Source organism: Bombus huntii, chromosome 17 (assembly GCF_024542735.1).
Source record: "Bombus huntii isolate Logan2020A chromosome 17, iyBomHunt1.1, whole genome shotgun sequence".
Taxonomy (NCBI): Eukaryota; Metazoa; Arthropoda; class Insecta; order Hymenoptera; family Apidae; genus Bombus; species Bombus huntii.
Genome location: NC_066254.1, coordinates 572,761 through 597,227, shown reverse-complemented (window position 1 = coordinate 597,227; position 24,467 = coordinate 572,761). Strand labels below are relative to the sequence as shown.

The window sequence follows — 24,467 nt, the reverse complement described above, 5'->3', positions numbered from 1 at the left end:
ATATTTACTTGTATAGTATCTATTATGTTATTATGTTTTACATTGTTTTAATAACGAGGAACCAATTCCAGAAGAAGCAAAACCAATGTATACAACAGCAATGAGGTGTGTTGGTACATGTGCTTCTGGCTTATCTTCAGAAAAAGAAATATATCTATTAATTTTTGTTTCTAGACAGAGAAAATATCTAAAAATCTTATTATTATAAGATCATGTACTAAAATTATCAGAATAAATGAGAGGAAGTTTTGCGAGACAATTAGGTCGGCGTTTAACAGAAAGATTTTTATGATGTTCTACATAGAAACCAAATACTCGTCTTCGTACGTATACTTACTTCCTAATGAGACTTAAACGTTAATCGATAACAGGATAACGGAAGCTCTTATGATCCTTCGTTCCTCTGTTTTCTTTGCCTCTTTCATATTTGCATTCTACACTGTTAAAAATTTAAGCAAGTAAACTGTCAAGGACTTTTTCTACTGTTATATTGACTGTATTATATTAGCGTGATCGGGAGTCGACTAATTCGAACAAACATTATATTTCTTGAATTTATGATTTCGTTATTGACTGTCGATGATGATGCGAATGTTGCCATTAAAGCTACTACGATTGTAAAAGGACAGAATAATATCTTTGATTGACGTATCACGGGCACTTGATATAAATTCAATAACTTCGATATGGCATTATGTTATTCGTGTCAACTATGTTACTGTTAATCGAATCATACAATTAAATTAGTTTAATACTACAAAAGTTGGGCCTATTGCTTTCCTCTCTTCGAGCACGAGATTCAATTGATGAAAGTGAGTGTAAATTCAAGTATTATAATTCGTAATGCATGTTCTGAATCATGGATAAATAAACATTATGAATTATTAGATATTAATTCAGTGAACATCATTTATTGTTAACTAAGTTATAAACATATATACTATTTTATTATGACAGATTGCTATCATTATATACATAAACGTTTCAGTTTTAATCAATGTTTATGGATATTTCAAAGTTACGTACCATACTGAAAAATTCGATTAGTTTTCATTCTGCAAACATGGCTTGATTATTTAAACACAGAAAACTCGGTAAAAGGAAGAACTAGACCTCTTAGAAAAACAATTTGTTACACATCGTTGACGCAGTAACGCTGAAACAGGACTGAAATTTTACAATTTGAAAATCGGGAGTATCAACTTCAACAAACTTCAAATAGACTTTTCGATTAGCGAAACGTAAAATTATATTTTTTCTATTATAAATTAGCTAATGTTGACGTTTCCCTGTTAGAAAATAAGTTATGTTAAAAAAAGATTATGTGATTTCATCCTTCTTGACGAGGCAACCAACGAGTAAGCATATGAGTAGTAACCAGTAACGAAATAGAAACTAAAATCTTCCGTATTAAATCTGTACGGAGTGTTCCACGAACTCCGTTCATTTAAATATTTTCAAATTTCACTTAAATATTTTAAAGGACTAAAAAATGTGGTAACAGGATTTAGAGAAAATACAAAAGTCAGTTTTGTGTCCTCAAATGAAATCATAGGCTTTTTAATATGTTAATCTACTTCGTCATTCTCTGCAAAAAAGTATTAATTCCATTTTACTATTTACTAACATATTAAACTATATTAATTTTGTAGATATTTTGACTTGAATTTATGACATTTAACGTATGAAAGCCAAGGAAAGATCTGTAACATTTTTCTTGGGAAAAATATTTTTCCAGATCTTCTTTCGTTATACAATTTCTATAGTATGCTTAAAGTACAATAAGAAATAACGGTAGTACATACAAATTGTACAATATGTAAATCACATTGCTCAGGCTTTGCCTATCCGTATTCATAAATTTTCTTGACCTTGTTGACAACGTAAATGCAAATACATCTGCAAGAAACATGATTGAGAACGAAGTATCTGAATTAATACATATATGTTGTCTCACATTATGATCATGTATTATAACTGTTTCAAATCTTTTACGAGTACGAATAGTGTTCGTAACGATCTCCAACTAGGAACGGTTAAGACTGGATGCGGTGCTATCGAGACCCTCGATAATACGCGTAGCAGTTGACAGTCATCGCAAAAATTTATATCTTTTTGTCTTTATAATCAACACAAATAAAAAATCACTGTGGAAACTTAAAAGTGACCATTTGATTGTGCAAGAAAACTTACGATGAAGAAGCAATATCTGTGCCTTGTATTAGAATTATGCGTGCTGATCATGTCGCAAAGAACTGCCTTGGATACGTCGATTCTTACTTTCATCTATCGTGAATATCGCAATTCGTTAACGCAGTCCTATGGTATGTCTGTTTTAGTATATTTCGTGTTACGTCTTTATGCAATAATTTCGTTTCCTTTTGGTTACAGAGACGATTTATGGAGGAAAATTGAAATATTGTGAATCTTATTTTTCATAGACTAATGTTTCATTGTGAATATATATATTTTCGGTGTAAAATGATAAGTTGACGAAATTTTTTTCGGTAAAAGTAGATAAACACTTGCACAGCACGGATCATTTTTCTTTTAATATTTAAATATTGTAGAGATTATATGTTTCGACCGTTCGCGGAGAGACGCGATCGCGAGATTGCACGTCAACGAGAGTTGTAAGTTCCCGTTACGATTAAATAATCGACGCCACGAACTGATCGATTCCCTTATTTCGATTATGATAATAAGGGTAGTTCAATGAAATTCCACAGAATTAACACAATTAAATTAATGTTTATTTCAACAACTTATTAACTAGAAAGACATAAATGGAACAAAAAGTGTAACTGCGTTTTGGTTGATAAGTAATGCGCGATATATGAGATGTGTTGACGGTTCGACTTCTCGAAAAGTTCTGCACGCCTTTCGATTTTTTCCGTTTTTTCTGGAAGGCGACCCCCACTACGTTCGGATCACGCCACATTCTTTTACGCGAGGTAAAATAACGACCACGAGTCGACGTTTCTGGAGGTCGCCCTGCTTAATGAACCATGCGCTTGCCACTACAATGTTTGTTTGCCGGGCAGCCGCGACGATCCGTCTGCGACATTATAGTGCCGCGATCGACAGTTAAGAATATGACCTATGGTAAGCCGCATGGCGTAACATTATATTTTCAAGTAACATACGCTATGAATTCTGTGGCACCCTCTTCTGATTCTTGAGATGAGTAATTTTGTAAACAGTACTTATTTCGAAATTCGTAACGAAAGTAAACAGTAGTTCTGAAGTGCATTAGAATTGACGAGCTGTTATGTAAATGTGAAATCAAAAGATGTCCGTATACTATTTCCATTTGTTCTTAAAATACTGGTCAGTCTTGTTATACGAGTATAAGAGGCAGGAACCTGATTGTGATTTCAGATAGAAATTGAGTTTTGGTTATGTTAATGACGGGGTGCAAAGGGAGGAGTTGATACCTCTCGCCTCTGAACGCGTTTACTTTGTAGCATAAATCTTGAAAATATACAGTAGCTCACGAGTTTTCGCACGCTATTAAAATTCTAGACAATTAAGATACGCATATTAAATTTGAGAACTGAAAACATACATCTATATATCTAAAATTAAGAACGAATTCGATAACGTTTGTAAAAGTTTTGAAATCTTTCGTTGCAATTACTTGATCGGAATTATAACATATCGCGTGCAACGTTACATCACAGAAGAAGTATTTTTGCAAATTGTTTTAAAATGACTATTTTGTTGGGACAAGAAACGGGGATCGAATGTCTCAATTACGGAATAAATATAAATTTCAAAAGGAAGTTCCAATAGACGTCCCTTTTCCTTGCAATGTAACAGGCACTTAACCAAATTTATGATTATTGCTGTTAAATATTTCATGATATCACTTGTAAATATTATATCGTCGTATTTATTCTTTAAAATCATTATTCAATTTAAATCGCAGATTTCTTTTATTTCCAATAATTTTTGCAATTTATCCTAGGGACAATCGATAAATTTCTGTGGCAGGAAATTACAGCGAAGAACGCTGTTCTTCATAATTTGTAGTGGCTACAAGAATGTCAATGTGATTTCGAGTTCATTCATGGTCTTGTCCTATTAATATCATTTTTGAAGATAGATATATAACATTATAAGCTCCTCACTCCACTGTAGTTTAAGAATAGTAAAATTGATGCTTATCTTTTGAAGCTCATATGTATTCTAATGTCTTTACTTTAATTTGTTTAGCCGGCAGATCTTCGAATGTTCCCGAGTCGGTTCACCATTTAAAACCAGGAGACATAGATGTCATTGCTGCAATGGGTGATTCCTTGACAATCGGCGCTGGAGTTACTTCGATTTATACGTTCGAAGTGAACATTGGAAATAGAGGCATAGTCTGCAGTATCGGTGGTCAAGCAACTTGGCGACAGTACCTGATTCTCCCTAATATTCTTAAAATTTGTTCACTTCTTACATCTGCATTGTTTACGCATATGATTTGTGTTATCGCCATTAATGCGAATACTGAAATCTTTCATAGTCCGATTTTCCTACATGCAGGAATTCGATCCCAAATTAGTAGGTTATTCACTTGGGGACGCTATAAGTACTGATCCAGCTGCGCAGTTAAACGACGCCGAAAGTGGAGCTATGTCTAAAGATATGACTTTCATGGCGACATATCTGATCAATAAAAGAAAAGATGACCCGAGGATAGATATCAACAAACATTGGAAGGTTCGTATGTTCGTAGACAAAGTAATTATATACATATATATAAATGCCAGTATGAAATTGGACAAATTTTTTATTTTCTTTAATCAAAATTTATAATTTCATTTAATATTTAATCGTTTAAGCAATAGTATCTACATTTTTATGTTTTCCAGTTGATTTCGTTGATGATTGAAAGTAATGATTTTTGCATTAATAAGTGTGCAACATCTCCATGGTCTATGTTAAATGATCACAAAATAAATTTAATTCATACTCTTAGAATATTAAGAAACAATTTACCAGGAACTTTCGTTGCTCTTATACCACCACTTCACTTAAAGGAATTGGTTGCTGCACACCAAGGAAGAGAGTCATTCCTGTGCTATTTGTCATCCATAATTGAATGTTCATGTATATTTGCTTTACAATTTAGGGATCAAAGACCGGAATATTATAAAATAATTGAGAGGTTTGTATAATTTTTCGAATTTAACTTTTTAAATATTTTATGCTTGAGGATTAAACACTCACAAGAATTTTGATATATGATACTTTATATTTAATCTTAATAATTATACATAAAAGGGATTACAATTCCCATGTTAATGAAACTTAAGTATGTTGTGAAACTCAGCTTTTTTCCTATAGGAGGTAAACTCACTTAGTTTTCGAAATATTCAGAGAAAGCTGGTGATATTACTATATTGAATCTTACATAGAAGGCAACGTATGCGTCAGCATGGTGTGGCCACTCATCTACTGTTGCTATGTGTGTATAAATACATAGCTGCGACCTGCGAACTATCTGTGTAACGGGCAAACTGTTTAATACTTATTCTACTTAACTACTATTCTAACTACCTCGAAAACGTAAAAAAATATTTTTAACGCACAAGTCAACTTGTCAAAAACTGTAAGTCATAAACTAGAAAAGTATTAATACTGAGCAATCCAGTCATCGCACCGTGAGGAGGCTGACTACCATCAGATTTTAACGATAATAGAAGGACGCATAGCGGCATTAGAGGCGAGGAACGAGATGCTCTGAAAAGAGCTGGCCTCGCGCTCCACTGCAGAAAAGAACAGCGAGACAGCGCGTCTCGCCGCGATCGAAAACAAGATGGAGGAGCTAGGACATTCGCTGCTCCGGCTGATGGAAGAACGCCTCGAAAATATAGAAAAAAGAAGAGAAAAGCAGGTAGTCCCCGACGAGATCACGAGAAGGGTGGAGCCTGGTGTTCCAAACACTCCAGCGACCAAGGGAAGATAAGCGGCTGCCATGGAATGACAGACCGTCGAAAGAAGAAACAAGAAGAAAAAGGAGCCAGCGAAGAAGCAACCGGCGAAGCTAACTCCCAGAACAGAGACGAAGAACCCGAGGAAAGCTCCAGAAGGAGAATCGGAGAACGTGCGAATAGGGGGGGGGACGAACTGCCCCCCTTCATACACCGCGAACATCGGCGGCAACGATTACGCTAAAGGAACAGGCCAATCCTGCGCGGAGGCGATGGCCGCGGCCAAGGAAGCGTCTCTCTGGCTGAGGCTGGCATCAACGCAGTGAGGGTGGAAAACTATGACCGGAGGCGTCGTTCTGGAGTTCTCCGAGGACCAAAAGAGGGAGAAGGCCGCTGCACTCGCAGCACGGCTGACCTGGACCCTGGATCCGATCAAAGTCCGCGTGGCGACACCTTTCCGAGCTGGAGAAGCGAAGTTGACCAGGATAGATATTTCGGCCACCAAGGAGGAAATCAGGAACACCCTGGTGAAGGAGAGCGGTTACCAGGCGGAGGACGTCCGACTGGGAGAGATCCGCCTCGCTCGAAACGGCCTTGGATCCGTGTAGATACGAGGCCCGGACGGTGCAGAGAGGAAACTGGCCCAGGTTGGCAAGGTGGCCGTAGGTTGGTCGATAGTGAAGGTCGAAGCAATCGAACCTTTACAATGTTACAGGTGCCTGGAGATTGGGCACATAAACAAGACCTGCACCTCCAAGGATAGGGGGACCTGTGCTACAGATGCGGCAGGTCGGGACACCAAGCCAAGGCATGTACTACCGCGTGCCAGAAATGCCTGTTTTGCGAGGCGCTCGGAGCACCACCCGTAAACAGGATAGGGGGACCGCCCCCCCCCGAAGGAGGAAGCAAGAGGAACCATCCGCGGATCCACGTCCGCAAGTGGCAACGAGAAACGCTTGCTGCCGCAGGGAACCTCCGACCCTAAGCCCGCGGGCAAGGAAGCGGGTACGGTGGAACGTCATTACAACGTTCGGAGTGTATTTCCGCATGTTTTGCCTGCGTTCGTCATAGATATCACTTCAAGACTCCGAGGTGGGGAACCAATGTGAGTATTCTATCAATCCTCGCAAAACAAGAACAATCTTTCGGGGATAATCTCTGACTTCATTTATAATAACAATTAAAAATGATATTTCAGAATGATAAAACTTCTCCAAAATGGCAATAAGATGTTCACATTGACAGCATATTTCGCTATGCACGAATGGATTTTCCGACTTAGGGAGGAAAGTAAAAATGTTGAATGACAGCGATATCGTCAAACTAGATTTACAGGATATGAATTGGGAGAAGTATGTTGCAATTTACCTGATGGGAATTAAGAAATTCATTCTGAAACAAGACAATAAGTCAATAGCCTCACAAAGGTTATTAAGGTACGTATGACAGTATCTTCGTATAAAAAAATAGGAACTAATACAAATATATATATATTTTTGGTTATTTTAGTGTGTTCTGGTTACATCAGATCACCAAAATATCCGGTATAATAATTTTACTATGAATAATATTATGTGTTGTATACTGACTATTTGAACGTTACCTTCTTCCCTTTCAACAAAAAATAATATAAATACAAACAAAATAACTTCTTGTACCCAAAAATTAGGAAGAAGGAATGCATGAAAGCATAGACCTAAGTAATCACCTAGGTCTTTATTGACATTTGGGCCTCTAAAGTACTGGTCATTGCACTTCTTACGTTCACCTATGTCAAATGCCAATACCTCGACCAAGTCGATGGTGCCTGGTAAACACTGATTTGCCAATGGCTAACGGAGCAATGACTATCCCAAATTCTTTCCATATCCAGTTGCTTTTTACACATTCTTATCTTTCAGTTCGACGTGAGTTTGTCGGCGTGGATATTTCAGGCAGACAATGCGAGTGTAAGAGTCCACCTTTCTTGAGTAAGGGAGTGGAGCGCCTTCGCGAGTTAATAACCCGCTAGATCTGCGTCAGCCCCACGACGTGGGGGGTTCCCGTAGCACTGATGGAAGGGGGCGCGCCGCACAGGACTGGACGTCTGCGCTTGACCTTCGGCTTATCAACCGGGGGTAGTCCAGGACGTGCGTGGCGTGGCAGGGCGAGTCCATAGTGGACCTCACGTGGGCAGACCCTGCCGCTTCCGGGCATGTTGCAAGGCGGAAGGTTTCCCCAGAGGAAACACTCTCGGATCGCCTCTACATCGTGATGGATGTAGTTATCGGCGGCGCGACAGACGATCGTTCGTCTGGGACTCGCGGGCCCGGCAGCACATCGGGAAGAGGAAGGAACTTCGCGCGGTGGGCAGCGACCTGGCGCGACGAGGATGTCATGGCGGCGGCCGCCATGGCCGTCACTTGGGTGGAAGAATCCCGGTCAGATGAGGAAGCGGAGGCTGAGGCGCGACATGCAGGCGATCTGTTATTCGTGCATGCCCCGGTCGGGGGCTCCGCGTTACGCTGGTGCGGTGTACTGGTGTTCCGGGGAAATCGCTCGACTCCGCGAAGCGTACATCCGTGCCCGGCGTCGGTACACCGGATCCCGCCGTATCCACGATGGCTTGTTTTTACGAAGCCTACCGCGAAGCACGAAGCCCCTGCAACGAGCGATCAAGAAGGCGAAGAGGCGGGCCTGGGACGAGCACCTCACAGTATCCCTGGGGGCGTCCTTACAGAATGGTGTTGTACAAACTCCGTCCTTAGGGGCCTCCCGAAACGGAGAACATGGACTCTCGGTTCCTGGAGGAGGTCGTCGGCGCTCTGTTTCCTGGAGCTGTCAACGAGGAGGAGAGCAGGGGTAGCGAAGAGCAGGAACTACAACTGCTGGAGGAAAAGCCACCGGACACCACGTGAAGTTGGAGCCCTTAATCACGGGTCAGCGATCGAAGCGCGGAAAGCTCCGGGTCTCGACGAATCCCCGGTCCGTCTGTGGAAGGAGGTCGCCGTGGTCTTGACCCCGGGGCTGAGGCGTCTGTTCGACATATGCCTGGCCCGGAGAGAATTTCCCGTCCCGTGGAAGGAGGGACGGATGGTCCTGTTGCCGAAGCCTGGATGCTCTCCGGACTCGCGTTCCGCCTTTCGGCCAGTGTGTCTTTTGAAACGCTGTACGGCACGGGTGATGTTCTTCGATAGCCTATAGTGCTAACTAGAATGTGGGAAGGCCGAGGGCGAACAGTTTCATAGTGCTTATTTCATGTGGTCCAGCGAAGTTTTTTTATCATCATATAAATATGTATAACAAAGAAAATATGTTATACTACATTAACCCTCTCCCTTGCTTCCTCTTGATCAATCTAAATTCGAGATTAAACACGCGCTATTCGTGGACAAGGAAATTCTATAAGAAACAAAAAATTCCGTTGAAGCTCATGCAAAGTTACGCAGAATCTCGATATGTAACCTACTTGTGTCTTCAAAATCGGGATACATATACATTATTATAATTTTCTTACTCAATCATTGTAATTTTCATACGATATGTTAAATATGTTAAAATATACAAAATGCTCGTCACATTTCTTTCCTTGCTCTTGTACACGCATGGCCATCCTTTTTCCTGCATTCTTTTATAAAATGTTATATCGTTTCTTCCGTTCGTCCCAACAATCTAGTAATAATCTAGTACCACACAGGTTTTTCTCCTCTGATTTTATCCAAAAGTCATTGATTCTTTCTATATTATCGCATCTGAATCTCACTGTCACCACTTGATCCTTTCCTCTACATTCCTCTTTCGACACTGCTTCCCTCCCTTAATCCCTTGTACTCTTCGTTTCTTTTATTATTCTGTTACATTGTGTATGTCTTTGCTCTGTCCTGTCCACCTGTACTAGGGTTTCTGCCAGGTTCTTCTCCATCCGATGTACACAATTCTCTCATGTTTATGACCCCTTCTTCATAATATCGTTCTCTTTCCTCGTACCATTTTCACCTTTTCGCTTTCCTGCATTTGGGGATTACATTATTTGTATCGTTTGACTTTGATTTTTCTTCGTACCTTACGTCTTTTCTGCCCCTTGCGATTCTTAACTTGTCCACTTTATTTTCTTCCATCACTACGTGCGAGGACGTGTTAAAATCTTTCCTTAAAACCCTCTTTATGTTTTTCGTCTATAATTTTTCTAACCCTTCCGATTCTTTCCATTTCCATATTTCTGCTACGTGATGCTTTTCACCAATTGCCGAAAATCATCATTTTTTCCCCAGGCTATTTTTAAACCTCTTCCCTCTATTTCCCACGTCTATTTCATGGCTATCACTGCCCTCTTTGTCGTCTCACTCAAATGCTTTTTTTGAGTCTCTGTATTTTTTCTTTTTTTCTTTTTTTTGCAGAATGTATTCTAAATACTAAAGTTTTCTACTTTTTTCTCTAGTTTTACTCCATCGCCATAATTTTCTATTCCTCTTTTCCTTTGGCTTCTGTTTTTCGTGACTATCGATACTTCCGATTTTCTCGCGTTTGTCATTAAATCTTTTCCTTTATCGAAAATAGCTACGAGGTTGGTGAAAACGTGTACAGCTTTTCCTCTCTTCTCTTAATTTCTCTGTTTATCACGTAATTCAGGATGAAAATATTTTTCCGCGATGAGAATCTGCTTGCATCTCTGACATAATTTTCTTCTGTTCCAGTTTCGCATTTAATCTTTTTTCAAGAGCCATCGCATATATCTTGTATGCCTTATTTAGTGATGCTATCCCTGTGTAATTCTTTGTACTGTCTCAGTCTCCTGGTTCAAATGTAGGGCGAATAATATCTTCTTTTCATGCTTCTAGTAATCCTTCATTCATCAACTCTGTAATTCCTGTTAGTGCTTTTCTACCACCATGCAACTATACCTCATATACTGCATATTTATCACATTTGCCGTGTCATCTGTTCCTATCACCTTTCCTTTCTTTAATTTCTTTGTCTGGCTTCTTACTTCCTATTCATTTATGGTATCTTCTTGCTACCTGTTTCCTCTCATTGTTGCATTCCTTTATTTCTGTCTGCTTCGTTCTTCTTCCACTAGTAAGTTCATAAAATTTTTCTCCTAGTCCGTGGGAAATAAGTACAAATCTAGAACAATGCTTTCTCTCTTTCTTTGCTTCCATTTTCTTTTTGCAACTACTTCTCCAAACCTACTTTTATTCTCTTAATCTTTGTTACTCTGTGGCGGCACTCAACAGCAAATATCTCACCACTCGACAGTATCTAGTGTCGGACGACGGCAGCGCAGTGGTTAGCGCCTTGGATTACGAACGTTCGGAACCCGGGATCGAATCCCGGCGACCGGAGTCCGATTTTTCTTCCACGCATCTAAATTGGCAGAAAAATAGCAGTACCCCATCAGCGACATCTACACCAACATCTAGAAGTATCACGGACACACACACACACACACACCTCAAATCTTTTCAGTGGCGCCTCTTTTATTTTCGTATTATTTCTTCCATCATTTCGCTTGTTTCCTCGTTTTCGAAGTCTAGTCTATTCCTTCTGTTATTCATACCTTTCCTTTTTTCACTGCTCTTCACTTTGAATATTCGAGCTTGTTGTTCTACATTTCTCCACCCTCATCGGTAAGTGGCCTGATTCTATTATATCTTTAGTTCTGATTCTTCTAACTTGGTGTTTTATCATTGGCTGTATTATTACATAATCGGTTGCTCAACTGTCCTTCTTGCCAATGAAATTGTAATGCCCTACATCGTTTCCTGCCATGTTCCCATACAGAATTTCCCATCCGCACAGTTTCGTTCCTTCTGTGCATTTATTTTACACTTTGGCTTTCTCGTTTCCTCTTCCTCTTTCTTCGCTTCGTATCGGACCTCCCATTCTTATCCTTGCGTTGAAATCCTCGCCAATCGGCACCCGTTCTTCCTTTACGTTTCCGATTATTTTCTCCATCTTCTCCGCCGTTTTTTTCGTATCTCTACTCTACACTATTAGTATTCTTCAGATTTTATTCTGTGTTTTTATTTTACATACCTGTATGATTATGGTTTGCCCCAATCTTTCGAAATATTTATTAACTTTCTACTAAGTAAATTGCTTCCTTGCCTTTTCATCCTATTCTTCTTCACCATCATTTCTTTTCTTTGTTGCCATTTCCTTCAGTTTCCACTTGCGTGGTTTGTTTTATTGCTATTTTTACCATTCCCTTCGACCTATTGGCATATCATTTGCCTTAAGCATTATGTTATTGCTTCTAATTCTTCTCTCTGCTCTATCTATTTTAATCTTTCCATCAAATCCTCCTCTGGTTCTTTTTAATTTTCAATGTTTGTATCCTTATCTCTATTTCTGCCTCTTTCTTCGCCTCTTTGAATTATTTATTTATGGAAACAAAAGGAGTCATATTTGCGATACGGCGTTATAGATTTCAATAAGTAAACAGGTTTAATCTATAATCTATGATTTTTCTTAGAAAGCATCACGCAGAATGGATTGCGATTTCGAATGTCACAATCTCCTTTTCTGTGACTTGTATGAGGTAAGCTGGCGCTCACCATTTGTTCAATTTCGTTCGTTGAGGTCTCGCGCTCCACACGAGCGGTAACGTATTTATTACGCCGTAACTCGCGATTTGCACGAGCCACAACTCTAGGCATGTGGAATTAAAAACAAAAATCTTAAAGGGAATAAGATATACAACGCATCCAAATATTTAAATATCGCAATAAATCAATAATCCAAGGCATTATTGAACAAATTTAAAATATAAGAATATGGAAATAGAAACAAGGAACAATGAGACGTCCACTGTCACGTACCGCTCTCCCTGTGACCATACACCGTACAATAAGCAGCTCACGCCTAAGGATCAAGTACCGGCATCAGCAAGGTAACCACGTGTTTAGCAGAGTACAACCTAGTATCGGCAGAAACTAATACTGCAAAAAGAACGCGGTAACAAGGACTAGTTAAAGAAAATGGGAAACTTGAATAATACTTCCACGTAAATCACATCAGCTGCAACCCTAATATTTCTGGAAGGATACCAACAGAACCAAAGAAAGTAATCACGTACCAAAACTTCGCTCTAGCATTGAATAATCACGTAACAATTAGCCCATCATAGCCATACTATAAATAAGTGTAGCCACTTAGAGACAGTAGTCAGTGAGTAAAAAATTTGTCCAGGCTCCAGTTATCAAGACGTCACTCAGTTAAAAATTTGTTAAGGGTTCAGTCATTCAGTCAGTATGAGTCAGTTGAGTCGAGTACAGAATTGGTTGAGAGTTAATATGAAGCTGTGAATTGTTTTACTATAGTCTTTGAGTAAGGAAGTCAGGAAGTAAAAGCAAGCATTTAAAATGAAAACAATCGTCAACGATTAATATAGTCAATCATCTAACAATTACACTATCTTCGTACGGTAGTCCAAGAGTGCGATCGACACCACATATAAGTAAGGTGAGAAGCTAAACTTTGTAACACTTTCCTTTTCGTTTCCGGACTTGCACCACATTTACTGGAGTAAAATTATTTATTGACTATTATTGTCAACAATCAAGAAGATATTGAGAATATTTAATATTCCAAGAAAACTTTAATCCTCCCCGAGCTATTACTCCTGCACAGAGCGGCTAAGCCGAAATTGAAATTTTATTTATCAATTCTATTGATACGCTAGTTAACTCTAGCTATACGATTATATTAACGTGTGGCGGCACGCGGGCAGGACAATTCAAATCCTGTTGTTATTTTGCTTCGGAGTATCAAGACCGTTAGGTCACAAGTATTGTAAGAATCAATGAACCCCGAGCAAAACAATGTCGCCGCTACATACAACCGTCAAACGTAGTCGAGTTCAAATTTTCCGGCTATCCTCCGACCAGTATAAATAAATAGACGCAATCACGAGCGAGAGAGTTCACCGAACAGAGTCGAAGAGTATTAACGTGTAAACAAGCATCGCAGTGATCTACAAAGTTTCTCCGAATATTTACCGGGTATTTATTCCGTCACTTATACTTGTACCAGCGGACTCACAATTCGTCTGTAATTTATTTATTTATTCGAAAATATATTTAACGGATTGCGACGGCAATAATTCGCTTTCGTTATTTCGCTCAACCAGAATCAGACTATTCCTCCACAAACGAATTACATCATCAAGGATACAGCAGTTTGGAATCTAAAAAAATTGCCGAGCTTAATTGAATACGACAAGTTTTCGAATTTATTCTACTCAATTCTCGTAAACATATCAGGAACACGATATATTGGTATATTCAAAATAGTACGACAAGTTTTTGAAAATATTCTAGTCAGTCGTTCGCCTTGTTTCAAAAATTAATGAACGAAATTCGAATTAATCGAAACAGTTTAACGCGTATGTCTGGTGGCAGCAACTACCGTTTTGATTTAGATATAATTCGAGAAACAGCAGATTCGACATGTAGAATTACACATTATAATTACGTACATCGAAGATCAACACCAGATCGTAACACTGTATACAGTTGAGTCCCCATTAAAGACTCCCCCCCCCCCCCCCCCCCTTTAATCCGAGCACCCATTATCGCAATATTTTAATGTAAAAACGATTTATTATCCGAACATCACATTTTGCAGTAAATGATACTATTTTCCGTTTCAAATATCTACTGTGCACATATTTTATTAGCGTTTATGTACAATGTATTCTTTCCTTTATTCGGTTCAGTGAATAGTATGAAACTAATAGTGCTCTAGTTATCGAAACAAAACAAAACAAAAACTCGAAAGTGGTGTAAATGCAATAGAATTAACAAATATACATAGTGTTGGGAAAAGTCACATTTAAAGACGTCGGATATACTGATGTAATGATTTTGTTTATCTGCAAAACAGCAAATGAAATTGTAATGAAGAGATGCCTTCTCAATGATGAACCGCACGTGCATTCGAGAAATGGCCTCAATGGCTCAAAGTACAAAAAGAACGTAACATAAATGTTTAACACTAGTGTTTAACATAGTGTTAAACATAAATGTTAAACACTAAACCTACCAGTGCTAGTCAAATTAAACTTTTTCAAACTTTTACACAAATTTAGCCATATTTAAACGTAATCATATCGCTTCAGAATTTCTGACATAAAACATGCATACAAAATATTTTTCGGTATTTACTTCTAGTTTGCTTTTTTCTTTTCTAAGAAAAACTTGTATTCTGCCCTACCTACAGCGGGCGATCAATTTGACCAGCCGATATAATATTTTATTTATTCTTAAAATAAATACAATCAGTACAAAGAAAAGGCTATCTCAACGTCAGATGACAAACAAAATCAGTAATAACAAATAATAACAACTGTTACGACCGTAATCTTGTCATAAACTGTAATCCATCCCTCGATCAAGATGGCCACTAGGTGTCAAAGCATCAACTTAGGCCCATAATAATCCTAAGGAACCGCCATAAAATTTAGCATCTTTTACGGTCAATTATTACAAACATTTTAAAAGTCAAGAAGTTCCTTAGGGTTATTGTTCATTGCGTTAAAACACGGTAAAAGTGGGTTTTTCCCAACTCCACCCTCGAGATATTTTCAATTAAATATCGCCATCAGAGACCATATTCTTACTTGCTATTGTTCTTTTGACCAGACTACATATCAGTTTGTTAGTCAATAAGTCGACATCTAAACTTATAATTTCTGAAACTGAGAACAAGCATCTCAGAGCGTTTTGTACAAAGTTATTATAAAAGAAAAAGTAAAGCATATATAATTTCACAATAATTTTGTATTCCATTCATTGTATTATTCTGTGACAAATATTTGTCGTAAAAGTGTCAAGACTTTCCAAAAAAAAAAATTATTAAAACAAATAACGGACATAGAAGAATGTCGAATGTGCGATGAACAAGAAACTTCAGCAAGAGAAAACAGCATGGAAACACATGTAAAGCTATTTAATAGCGAATGAATGTTCAATATTATAATTAAGCGTTCACGTTTAGAGCAAGAAGGAAAGAAACTATCGTTAACAGTAGAGAGTGAGACTGATGTAGAGAAACAACGTATCGAAACTGGGCTCGATGGAATAGCTTAAAAGGAGATAGATGCAAGCCCCAAACCTGCCAAGACATCAGTTCATAATATTTTAGAGATATGCTAAACGGCATATAATGAAAGGACAAGTAAGGACGACATTTTATCATATCACTGATCAACGTATAAGGAATCGTATAATAAAATATACGGAAGAAGAAGCATTTAGAGTATTGGGACTAAGGGGGAGCTAGATGCAACAAATATAGATGCATCTATTGCTCTGCTATATGCCCGCGGTGCGTATTAGGCAAAGAATTTAGATGTCTCATATTTGTGGAATGAAATTTGGGGGCCTGCATTTTTTCGAAAACAATGAGCAGGAATGATTTTGCTGAAATGATGAGATTTATACGATTTGATAAGAAGGGCGAATGAAGCCAATAAATTTGCAATGGTATCTACAGTATGGTGACCCATTTCTACAGAATTTACAAAGTAGTTATAAACCTGGTGCATACGTTACTTTTGTATAAAGAATTGCGGGAAAAACCACGTAATAATACTATCAATAAGTTCAGATTCATTACTACAATATCTTGTCAAATAAAATATTGTAAATGTTACAAAATTACGAAAATGTGTTCATGGTGCGGGAAATATGTATGCGGCAAATGTACATTCGATAATAAGATAATTTGTACAAAATGCAGCGAGGTTGAAGAAGATATATCTCTACATAAATAAAAGTGTAATTTTATTTATGTCTAGAATTGAAATTAAACAAAAGCAAATTTGGACGAAAGTTTCTGAAAGTTCATCATTTTATATACATTGAGTTATAAATTAACCATTATCTAAACGAAATCATAAAAACTGTTATTTCTTTAATCACCGGTCATTTTGACCCGATAAGGTAGGAAGAGATGTACACGAAGTGTCGGTAGATTTAGTGTGAAAGGTACTATCAATCAATATTGATGTGTATTTGAATAAATGAAATTTCATATGAAAGTGATTGCTTCATTAACCGTACAGTTTCGTCATGTTCGAAGAGATATTTTGACACAGCATCTAAATAATTGACAAGTATATTCATGAATAAAGTGATAAATAAAATAAGGAAAATGTATTTTATCACGATGAACGTTATTTTACTTGAACTTAGTAATATAATTGGGTAATACATATCTCTCCATTATTATTTCATGGCATCTTTTATACATATGTAATCAATGTTACATTAGTATACTTCATTTCATCTGCGCATGTTTCACTTTATTTTACTAAATACAAAGGATCTTATCATTTACAATGTTACACGACTAAAATATATCTTGCATGGTTGACGTAGTTACCGCTGAGGATATTTTGTACTTTCATAAACACGAAAGATGTAGGAAATGAATTAGTTAACCGTCTCCTTAACGCATACCACTATCCAGTTTCAGTAGTAGGGCGGGCTTAATAATAATATAAGAATCTAGAGGAGCGACACATCGATACAGTACTGTGGAAGACGTATAGGTATTTACTATCGTGAAGTGTACTTTTGATCGATCTTTGGTAAACAATACGCAGTGGAAATATTATCAGGTAACAGACGATTCCTTGTTATTTCGTATTGAATTGTGTCTTTCATTAATATCATTATTATCAATTTTATTATTATAAATATGATATATATCAAAAATATCATTCGGGTCTTTAATTATTACAATAGTTTAAATGAAGTTTTTGAATACTCAAATGTTTTGTATTTTACATTTTACGCAGTGAAATCGTTCACTATTTTGATTTTTCAATAATTTACAACCAGTCAATAGACGTAATCGGAACATTCGCCTTTACGAGATAGTTGCCCGAGATATCGGATAATTTTTGTCAAAAATTGAGTTTAGGAACGGATTTTCGTAAGTTATTGTTAGGACCTGCTTGGACTCTCGCGTTTATGAAAATTGAGAATACGCTGCGCGGTAACAACATTAACCATGCGAGGTATTTTAGGCGTTTTACATTTTAACTGGTAAGATCCCTTGTTTTTAATAAATAAACTGAAATGTACGCAAATGAACTGAAGTATACATACATAAAATTGATAACATTTAAAAGAAACGATGAAATGGTAGTAGAGAGAGCACGTAATTACGCAACTATTTTATTACATTTAAGCAAAATACCTTACATGGTGATAAAATATATTTCTCTTGTTATATTAATCACATTCTTTATGATTAAACTTTTTAATTATTGAGATGCTGCGCCAAAATATCTCTTCGAATATCAATATAAACATCGTTTCATAGATATTTGTGAGTTAAAAGGGCTTTATGTTCAGTATTTTTAGAAAATTGTTGTTAGTTGATTATATTAATTTTCTTCACTTTTATACTATATATAAATGTGCGTGTACAATACTCAACGTATGAAATCTTTGTAACACTATTGTTTGTGCTATAAAAAGCTCGGTATTGTAAAGATCAAGTCGAAAACAAATAATGCAACGTAACATACATAAGCATGATGATATAAATTTTTTTTACATATATTATACATGAAAATTATAATCATTTATGCAAGGCGAAATAATTGTTGAATTGCGTATATTTCTTTGGAAGGTAATATATATGAAAAGATCTCAACTGTAACCAATATGGTATATTATTTAACACATTTATCCACTTACTGTTTGTCGGGAATGGCAATTTATGGCAACTATTGGAACTGCAAGTGTTAAGATCTTGAAACATGGATACAATCAATCGAGAAAAAAATGAAAATGGGACAAACGAAGGACTTAATAAGACGAATTCGCTCGAGGAATTCTACGCCGGTTGTGGGATCCTTGTGACTGGAGCAACCGGTTTCGTTGGAAAAGGTCTCCTCGAAAAACTGATCCGCATGTGTCCACGCATCGCTGCCATTTTTATACTAATTCGTCCAAAAACTAACGAAACGATAGAACAACGATTTAAGAAGCTCATAGATGATCCGGTTCGTAAATATATATTTGTTCCTTTCAATATTTAACGCAGTCAGGAGCCAAATTGATTAACTTTCTTTTCTGGAATTGACTTGCTAATTTTTCGTCTTTAGATTTACGATGCCATCAAAGCAAAACGCCCTTCAGCTTTGAACAAGGTTTATCCCGTGAAAGGTGACGTGAGTCTGCCAGATTTAGGTCTTTCGCGAGAACATAGAAATCTGTTGTTTGAGGAAGTAAATATAGTGTTTCACGCCGCGGCCACTGTGAGATTCAACGAGCCATTACACGTGGCTGTTAATGTGAATACGAAAGGTACAGCTCGTATCATCGAACTTTGGAACGAACTAAAGCATCCAATTAGCTTCGTCCATGTCAGCACAGCTTTTAGCAATGCGAATCTACATGAGATTGGGGAAAAAGTTTACACGTAAGAATAAGTTATACGCAAACGATGTTCCATGATTTATGAATATTATATTCATAATTATAGCGTGAAGGATATGTTCACTTATTATCGACTTTGCAGTACGACCTTGAAACCTTCAGAGGTGATGGATATGTGCGAACAATTCGACAAAAATTCGATAAACCTAATGGAAAAAGAGATTTTAAAAACTTATCCAAACACATACGCATTCAGTAAGAATTTAGCAGAGCAGATTCTAGCAAGCAAGTGCAAAGATCTGCCAGTTGCGATAGTTCGGCCAAGCATAATTGGCGCCTCTTTGGAAGAACCATGTCCTGGTTGGATAGAGAATATTTCTGCATTAACAAGTATTTTCATAGATATTTTCCGATAGTAATTTTTCAATACTCTTTACATTTCCTAAAATTGGAGTTAATCGATTTGTTTGTGAGAGGATAAATGAGAGGCTCTCCACTAGATCATCATTATTAAAGTTCAAATTTGTTGTTGCTCACAATTACGGGAATTTTTACCAATCTATTTAGCGGTACATTTCTGGCAATCAAAAATCACAAATAATTTCTAAGCCAACTTAATGTTACCAGGTACCTTTGTGCTAATTGGCAGAGGATGTGCAACAGCGATACGAGGTATGAGAGAGGCCAGATTGGATCTAGTGCCTGTCGATTTCGTAGTCGACATGATGATGTGTACAGCATGGCATGTCACGCTACATCGTGATCATGAAGTTAAAGTGTACAACTGCACGAGTAACGCATGCCCTTTTAAGTAATATTTCTTACAAATATTTTTCAACTAATGTTATTCGATTGCTAGAGTATTCCAAAAGTTTCAGATTATTTAAGTAACGTGGACAATAGAAGAGCAAACAAACAGAGAAGATCTCAATATGTCATTAGTTTAGAAAAATAGCGAAACAATATAATATTTATGTCATTTCCATAATATTTCCCGAGATACTCGTATGATAATAAACTTTGCTTTAAGTATAATTCTATTAATTAATAATAATGTAAGTGTTTCAATTGACAAGGTGGGGTCAGATGATAGATGCTATAGTAAAATGTAGCATAGAAATGCCACTGAACGATACACTATGGTACCCAGGTTGTTCAGTTGTAGCTAATAGGTATATTTATTACGTTCTGTGTGTAATTCCGCGTATTTTGCCTGCGGTCGTCATAGATATCTTTTTAAGACTTCGAGGTAGTAAACCAATGTGAGTGTTCCATCGATTGTCAAACAACAAGCCAATCGTTCTGGGATAATCTCTGACTTCATCTATGATAATAATTAAAAATGATATTTCAGAATGATGAAACTTCTGAAAAATTGCAATAAGCTGTTCACATCGGTAAAATATTTCACCATGCACGAATGGACTTTTCAAAGAGATAACTGTTCCGACCTGGCGAGGAAGGTGAAAATGTTGAACGACAGCGATATGGTCAAACTAGATTTACGGGCTATGAATTGGGAGAAGTATGTTGCAATTTACTATATGGGAATTAGGAAATTTATTCTGATACAAGACTTTAAGTCAACAGCCCGACAACAATTATCAAGGTGCGTATAAAAGTATCCTCGTATAAAGAAATGGGAATTAATATGAATACATATATTTTCGGTTATTTCAGGTTGTACTGGATACATCAGATCTCCAAAATGTCCGGTATAACGATCTTACTATGGATAATATACCGTATACTGTACTGACTATTTGAACCTTATTTTTTTTTTTTTTTTGTTTAAACCAAAGGAATACTAATTCAATTTTATGAAGAAGGGATTCAACATCCTTTTCATTTGGTTTTTCACTCGTTTCCTTTCTAAATAAATCCATTTATAATACTGCTTGATTTTTTTATAAAATTTTAATGAGAATGCAGTTATTTATACACAGATGATTTCAGTGCTGTAAGCAATTCATCTGCTTACTGAATATGAACATTTTTGTATTACAAGGACAACATTATAATGACAAAATTCTCTATCATTCTTCACCAAACAAAAGTTACGAGATAGTTATTGGTTGAAAATAATAATTTACTATTGAAAAGTCTACTGAGCAATAAACAATGCTGGTAGTAAATAAATGTTTTAAAATATAATAGTGTTGAGGTATAAAGAGGATTCGGAAATACATATAATTTACTGTAGTTCACACACAATGGCTATGCATATGTTGGGTTTACATTAGAATTAGAGTTAGGGGCGTCAAACGAATCTTCGTTCGGATTACACGTTGTCGTTATGCAATAGAGAAAACATTGACTAGTGCAGATACGATTATTATAGAATTGGACAAGTAACCGTGGTAATTAGATACTCGAGAAACTAATGGCAATGATCCTAGGTTCAATAACGAATCCGCGGTCAACGGGATGATAGATGAACATGCTCACAATATCTAAGTCGGACTCTTTGTTGGAATATCCACCGAGCGTACAGACACTAAGTAGCTCGCTTATACGACCTCACGAGAGAATGACTTTCCGTCGCGATGATGCTGCGGAGGAAAACTATGATGGGGTGTGTCTAAGGACACGAGTTCATCGGATTCGTCGAGGATAGCCTTCATTCAGAAGGCGAGGGAAATTGGCGTTGATGCTAATTGGTCAATCTCCATATTGGTGGTTAGAAAAAGATGCTAGCCGCCCTCGAGGGAAAGTTGCTAGTGGGAGACGCCGTTCGTTGAAAAGTAGGTCTCTCCTATCTTCCCGTAGCTGGGACAAAGACTGTTTGTTTGAAAGACTTTAGTCAACTAAATCTTAAGATTTATAACGGGCCCTCAGGCTAGCTGTTCATGTACTGCGGAGACGCATCGACATCTGGCAATCATCTTACTCGAAGAATAGGGTCTGCGTGTGGCGAGCCACGGGACAGAAACCGTTGGAATGTTTATTGCCGCGTGCCGCTACAAATATTTCTTTTAAGGAGAGCTATACAATTACTCCATGCCTTTGTTAGACAAAGCGTTCATCCCGTGACCACGGCTACGTTCGGCGACTGGCTGTCGCCTCGAGCCCAAGCTCATTATCACAGCTCTCGAACAATTACAATCGGATTGAATAACTACAATTGCTTAATTACAGCTATAGTAGATTCTAGATTACAATGTTGCGGGATGATCCAAAATTCCAAAGGCTCCAGTGTTTTTTCATCTTCGACATACGTAACGAGAATTTACGACTCTCGTTGGCGTGCTTCCTCGCGATCGCGTCTCTCCGCGAGTGGTCGAAACAAATGGTCCTTCGAGTCGGATGCGTGTCAGTGAAAAGGTGCACTTACCAGTGACCACACAGTGCCACGTAAATACATCATAATCAGCAGCGGAAGCGTTATAACTGTAACGAAGTCAGTGACGTCAGGTGCGTCACCTTCGAAGAGGCATAACCCGTAGGTCGAGGAACGCAACCATGCAACCTCCCGCTGCAGCTAGACAATTGTCAACATAGCAAGTTCCAACAACTTCAATCTCACTTCATGCGTGTCGCCTTCGGGAAGGATCACCTTCCTTGCGAAGCGCACGTCAACGAAACTCCGCTGCACAGTCATAAGCGACATCTTACAGCCGGAACAACTTCTGCCTCAACAATGCAAGTGTCACTTTTGGGAAGGAACACCTTCCGTGCCAAACAAATACTCAACCTCTTGCCGCACATTAACGACCAACAACCGATAGTCGGACCGACGTCCGCACCGCGACTGCATGGTAAGCTCATTCAAATTATCAAAACCCCTCGTGGCTTCCAATCAGGAAGAGCGTGTAAGACAGTTGTTACGGAAACGAGAAGGATTCAGGAAAGAATTAGAAGCTCTTCGCATATTGCTCAATAATTATGAGAAAGGGACATCCACACATGCTATCCAACGTAATTTAAGCGACGTGGAGGTAGAATTTACAGCGTTCAAAGAAGGTTGATGTGAATTAGATGATAGGGATGAAGGTCAAACACAGCAGGACTGTGTTGACTTACAACAGATGTTTTATACTATTACCGCGTCACCATCATAGACACGCGTCTGCCATCATTAGTAATGCAAACAAGCAATCAGAGCCGATAATTCGAAGCCTTACCACGAACTTATCGAACATTTCATTACTGGATTCCGTCGTTTTACCGAGAATTCGACTGCCTACCTTTTCGGGAGCCTACGAAGATTGGCCAGGTTTCGCAGATCAATTTCGCTCCACAGTTCACGATAACCCTCATATTGATGACTGCAAACGACTATTGTATCTCCGTTCTTGTTTAACACATGGAGCAGCTCTCGCTACATCATCGCTAAGTAATGTGGCAATTAATTACTCAGCCGCGTGGGAAATACTGGAACAAAGATACAACAGACCAGCTAAAATCGTAGAGAAACATTTGCAGGAGATAATTGACACGACCTCCTTATCATGGACAGCACATCGAGATTTGCAGTCCTATACAACCAAACTAGAGTCACATTACAAGGCTTTGGAAGCTCTCGGCCAACCGACCGCCGATGCCTTGTTGTTATATCTATGTACCTCTAAATTAGACCGGGATACCGATTTAATATGGAAGAACAAGACAAAACCCACGCCATTCCCTACGTTCAAAGACTTCCTGAAGTTTTTGAACTATCGCTGTCAGGTCATCGAACCGGCAAGTACGACACGCCAAACACGTGGGGATGCATTTGTCACGTCCCAATTGCCGTCGCTCTGTCCAATTTGCCGTGGACCACACAAAATTTGGAGCTGCAATACCTTCAGGACGAAAACCATCGAAGAAAGTGTTATAGCCGCGTTATATATATAAGAAATATCAGCGTGTACTAACTGCCTGACGACAGGACACACGCTTCAACGTTGTAACGGCGGATCCTGCCGCATATGCGAGCGACGCCACCACACGCTTTTACATAGATCCGACGCTCGAATTAAGGATCGGATTATCTTTGGCAACCGAACACCCCCGACAACACCTCCAAGCACAAGGCCCCGATGTGCGCCTGCCAAAAACGCGATTCGGATGGGTCATCGGGGAGCCCAATTTCTCCATTAACCGCAAGGGTCTTTCATACCTCTACGACGGATCTAGAAACAGACCTCACCCGCTTTTGCGAACTCGACGAGGGGCCACG

At 38.2% G+C, this 24,467-nt stretch overlaps 3 protein-coding genes across 3 annotated transcripts in view; 2 read left to right on the top strand and 1 right to left on the bottom strand.

Moving 5' to 3' along the window:
* LOC126874980 (putative fatty acyl-CoA reductase CG5065) overlaps positions 1-24,467 on the bottom strand; it is a 672,215-nt gene that overhangs the window by 314,708 nt on the left and 333,040 nt on the right. The window lies entirely within an intron of this gene.
* LOC126874981 (putative fatty acyl-CoA reductase CG5065) overlaps positions 1-24,467 on the top strand; it is a 218,649-nt gene that overhangs the window by 63,720 nt on the left and 130,462 nt on the right. The gene's annotated exons all lie outside the window — the stretch shown is intronic.
* On the top strand, positions 3,131-5,688 carry LOC126875002 (phospholipase B1, membrane-associated-like). The gene is made up of 3 exons (XM_050637621.1): positions 3,131-4,710; positions 4,863-5,158; positions 5,338-5,688. Exons 1-3 carry the CDS (start codon positions 4,489-4,491, stop codon positions 5,342-5,344), a joined length of 525 nt encoding a protein of 174 aa, XP_050493578.1. The 5' UTR covers positions 3,131-4,488; the 3' UTR covers positions 5,345-5,688.